The 5,132-nt window shown below is 40.0% G+C and overlaps 1 protein-coding gene across 1 annotated transcript; it reads right to left on the bottom strand.

The window, feature by feature from the left end:
* Positions 1-2,841: 2,841 nt before the first annotated feature.
* On the bottom strand, positions 2,842-4,872 carry sox21b (SRY-box transcription factor 21b). Its single transcript, XM_056466005.1, has one exon. It carries the CDS (start codon positions 4,500-4,502, stop codon positions 3,765-3,767), a length of 738 nt encoding a protein of 245 aa, XP_056321980.1. The 5' UTR covers positions 4,503-4,872; the 3' UTR covers positions 2,842-3,764.
* Positions 4,873-5,132: the final 260 nt, after the last annotated feature.

The following is a 5,132-nucleotide window of genomic DNA, read 5'->3' as shown; positions in this document are numbered from 1 at the left end:
TCATGTATTTTTTATTATGTTGTTTCACTGTCATCCAGTGTCAACTCACTCTATTCAATGTAGGCTACTTGAAGGACTCGGAGGGACAAAGCGTGTACACATTGCAGCGCTATTCACCCCGGCCAGCTGGATTGCCTGAAAAAAGGGTGGAAGGGAAAAAAAAAAACCTGGTGAAAAGAAATCCTCGACAATGAGCACAGAAGAAGTGCACAATGCTAACAGTTTTCCAAATACCACTGATTGCTTTAACCACAATGAGGGAAAGCAGGCGCTTTTTGCTGAGCTCCACTTCAACAAACAACAGGCGCACAAAGGCCTCCCAACTCATGTTTTGTTCCCAGACAAAACCTCCTCGACTGTCTAAATGCTCCTACTGAAGGGAGACAAAGTTCTTTCAGTTAGTGCCCCCTTTTTTCCTCCGAGTAAAGCAAAGGGAGAAAAGAGAGGGGGGGAAAAAAGGAAAACGGTCACTGGGCTTGTAATGTGCGCTCTTTTGTGGAGCTGACGACCTTTTCAGACGTTTCGGTGTGCAAACTGTAGGCCGAGACCCAAAGCTTTTCCTAACATTGTTTGGGAGAAAATCCCACTGTTCAAAAAACTAATTGTGTGTCAGGTTACCTGACAAAATATGCAGGGTGTTAGATTTGATTTCAATCCATGCTTCTGCTAATATCTAAATGCTATTTTTAACAAGATGCATTTAAAATGCTGCAAGAACCAACCTGTTTGCTTTAGGTCACTTCATTCATTTTAAAGGTCAGAAAAGATATTTTAAAATGTTTTTAAAATTCTTATTTAATAATTTTATTTAAAATCTGATGGTTGAAACATTGCTTTATGTATAAATGAACATATATTATATATTATTTATCAAAAGCAATGTTTCTAATTTGAATGCAAATTTTACATTAAACTGTTAAATCCACTTCAGATGTACTGTATGAGCATTATACATTTGAAGTGGATCAACATCTTCCATCAAAGTTGTCCTTAAAATAATTGAGCAAAACTCAATTTTGTCTTAGGACAATTTGGTAAAAACATTTTTAATCCACTTCAAATGTTGATCACTGTATACGTGTGTGTGTGTGTGTGTGTGTGTGTGTGTGTGTGTGTGTGTGTGTGTGTGTGTGTGTGTGTGTGTGTGTGTGTGTGTGTGTGTGTATGTATGTATGTATATATATATATATATATATATATATATATATATATATATATATATATATATATATATATATATATATATATATATATATATATATATATATATATAATTTGGGTCAAATGTGTACAAATGTAGATAAATATAACTCAGATTTTATATACACACACACACACACACACATATATATACATACATATAAAATCTGAGTTATATTTATCTATATTTGTACACATTTGACCCAGATTTGGGTTACTAAGTCAACATGGGGTACAATTTTATATAAAATATAAATGACATTTTTAACTCCAACATCTTAGTTGGGTTTGCACATTTATATTATAATTATAAATATTATATGTTTGACTCAATGTTCTGTTGCAACTACCCAGAATATTAGTGGTATTTATTTAGTAATGGTCTTAGTCTTAAATTTAACTTGGTGAAACCTGCTGAAAACCTGTGAAGGAATTAAGTTAGCTTATTAGTTTTATAAATTTAAGTGCATTGAACTTAAAACAATTGTAAAAAAAAAAACCCTCAAGAATAGTTTTTTCCGACTTATTTTAAATAAGTAGTTTGAACAAACAGTCCATTTATATTATAATTATAAATAATACACATTTGACTCAACGTTGGGTTGCAACAACCCAGCATTTTTCGTGTGTACCACAAGTGTGTAGTTTTTTGCACCATGCAAAAAAAAATGAAATAAAGATCAGAGCATGCAAGAACTAAATCTTCATTAAAACACTAATTTTTTCACGTTTTGCAGTAAGGTTAATATATAAGGATTACTTAAAAAAATCGAATCGTATCCATTTCAATGCAACTCTTTTTTTCTATCTTTTTTTCTTTTTTTTTGCACGTTGCATTGGGATGCAACATCTTTCAAATCTTAGATAGTTTGTGAAAACGTACTAAAACCATAGACATCTACATTTCAAGAGGCTGCATTTAAATGCATAAAAGCTCATTCTCGAGCTCAAACGCGCTGTCCTGTAAATAATGCGCACACAAGGCCGTGATTTGTTGATTCATAACAGGTGAAGAAGGTCATTTCTCCAAAGCGGAGCAGGAAGTTCCGTGGAGAGCTGCGATCGCGCGGTTACAATGGAGAATACAGCCCAGTCAAAAGATTCAATTAACCGTGGCGGAGGTAATTATCCCTGGACAGTCCAAATTAGTTTTGCATAATTGGTCTGAGCCGTTTGAATTAACTTCTTAATGTAATCTAAGAGGACAGTTTACATTAAGATCGACCCGACGTGAAGAACACCCTAAAGAAGATGCGTTCAGAAATCATTCCTGATGTGCGACAGATGATTAGCTCATGTTTAAATAGCTGTTTATAAAATAGCATTTTGGGATTTTTTTTTTTTTAAATTAGGCCTTGCTTTAAAAAAAAGACTGTCCGGAGGCCTATAATCGGGTTCGTTTTTCTTCTTAAAAGTAAACTCCTAAGCTTTATCTTCCTTCCTATTCATGATTTGAGTTGTGATAAATCAGGATTTTGGCTCTTGATTACAAAGACTTGCTTGAGATTTCTGAGTAATTCTATTCAAAGCCCGAACAAAAGCGTCCTTTAGAGGATACTTTACACTTCACCTGCTCCGACCAAGTAAAGGCATTCAAGATACAAATCTTGTTCGCCATTCATCAAGAACTACAGAGCAATTTCCTTTTTTCCGCATACGCTTTATTATATCCCCCTTGTTCAAATGAACGATAGGCATTTTAAGTACATATAAGTAGAATTATGCAAAACATATAACATACATTTTCACTTCGAGTTAGTAAAAAAACGGACTGACTTTCTTAAATGAACGCGTCTGACAATCGTCTGTGATGTAAAGTGTAATTATGTTGACGGACCGAGCAACACCCTTGGAAAATTTCAGAAACTTGGGCATGATGATCATTATTTCTTGTTTCTTTTCAATAAATTACATGTATAAGTGCTCGTGGTCTCCCTTTGTGCAAATATCAAAGGACACGGCGTGTCCCACGATCAACAAATAGGATATTCACTGACTGAACAATAAATATTACATATATCCATGGAGCAGTTTTCCAGAACTCAAAATATACACCCGATTTGTAATCCACCAGCTCCGGCTTTTATAGAGCACTACACCAGTTGAATAAAACTGTACACATTTATACACCCACATGATTTGATTAGAAAAGAAACTGCGCGGGGTTCATTAAAACTGATTTTCTGAATAATTGTTTCCTTTTATCTCCAATAAAGTCTCCGCGCTGACAGCACTGACCGATCTTCTCTGTAACAGCGGCGCATATCTGAACTGGTTACAGAGGCAACAGGTTAATAATCAGACGTGGCAGGTAGTAGACATTTTCCTAGGATTATTCACATTGACAAGGGCAGACTGGATCCGTTCAGTACACTGCTATCCAGAAAGTCAGAGCTTTTACCTTTTACATCAAGGCGTTATAATCATGGTACAAACACATGTGATATCTGATATGACGATCGTGGTAGCCTATCATCACATGTTCAGGTTCGTGCATGCTCCACGTGTATTGCATGTAGTCTTTTTTTTCTGTTCACATTAAAAACTTTTCCCGCTATAGAGTCTCATAACGCCGCTGCGTACGCGGGATACGGTTCAAGTTGTGGTTTTCCCATTCCGGGTAGTAAAATGTATGCAAGGGGCGGCTGGAGCCCCGCTGACGGCCAGGCTGCGCAGTTACACGGGATCATGTACCCGGGGTTACCCGGTGAAGGATGCGAGTGCGTGTGTGTGTGCGCTCCGCTGCCGACTGCGCCCGAAAACGCGGTCGCCGCTGTTGGGTAACCCAACGGTGAGGCGTAAGAGAAAGACGGTGGCGAAAGTTCGGTCATCTTTGAGCCAAGATCAAAAAACGAGTATGGGTTTGTGGACATGGAGGGGTTGAAGAACACCCTGGCCGCTGCTGCGGCCGCCGCCGCCGCTGCCTTGTCCGGGTTGCTCATCAGAGACTCGGTGAGCGCTCCGCCCGGTAAGCCGCCCACCTTCAGCGCCTCGTGCTCTCCCAAATTATACGCCACCGGGAACGCGAATTTGTCCTTCTTCATTAAAGTCTTGGGCTTCCTCCGGGGTCTGTATTTGTAGTCGGGGTGCTCCTTCATGTGCATCGCCCGCAGGCGCTTGGCTTCGTCAATGAACGGCCTCTTTTCGGACTCCGTCAGAAGTTTCCACTCCGCTCCGAGGCGCTTGCTGATTTCAGAATTGTGCATTTTTGGGTTCTCCTGGGCCATTTTCCGCCGCTGCGCTCGGGACCAGACCATGAACGCGTTCATAGGACGCTTAACGTGATCCATGGGCTTGGACATGACGCGTTCACCTGCTTCAGGTAGAAATCCACAGACAGGGCTGTCACCCACAGGATCGATTTGCGCAAATCTTTGCTAAAGTTGCGTGATTTATATATAGCTAGGCTATATATTTAAAAAAAACAACAACAGAAGTCTCCAGGTTTACTTCACGCTCTTCATTCCGACGCGCAAAACAAGTCCAAGTCAAGCGTAATTTAACTTTCGCGAAAGCAATGTTCTCAGACGCATCCTTGGTAAATCCTGGGAAACAAGTGGCAATCAGATGAAATGAGGAAATAGCTGTGTGTTCCCGCTCAGCTGTGCTCGCTGTGTGTTTTCCTCTTCAGCATGGCGAAGCAGCCGTCGCTGATAACTTAAATCGAGTGATTGTCAGTCGAGAGCTGCAACATGTGAAGTAAGGAGCGCACTGGCAGGTAGTGAAAGGGCCCTCGGCGCATGCGCTCTGCATCTGTCAGACCTCGGGCGCTCCAAAATCCCACCCAGCGCGCGGACGAGAGAGAAATGATAAACTCACTTTGCTCAGAGTGAAAAGCAATCCAACATCATGTGTGAGCGTCCAGGACGCAGCATGTGAATGCGCTTTAATAATAGCCTACTCACCGCTCGAGTGCGCAAATTATCCACAAT

This window comes from Danio aesculapii, chromosome 9 (genome assembly GCF_903798145.1).
Source record: "Danio aesculapii chromosome 9, fDanAes4.1, whole genome shotgun sequence".
Lineage (NCBI taxonomy): Eukaryota > Metazoa > Chordata > Actinopteri > Cypriniformes > Danionidae > Danio > Danio aesculapii.
This window is presented reverse-complemented; position numbering and strand designations above follow the sequence as displayed.

Coding starts and splice junctions, on each gene's coding strand:
- sox21b (XM_056466005.1), bottom strand. CDS start 4,502: ATGTCCAAGCCCATGGATCACGTTAAGCGTCCTATGAACGCGTTCATG.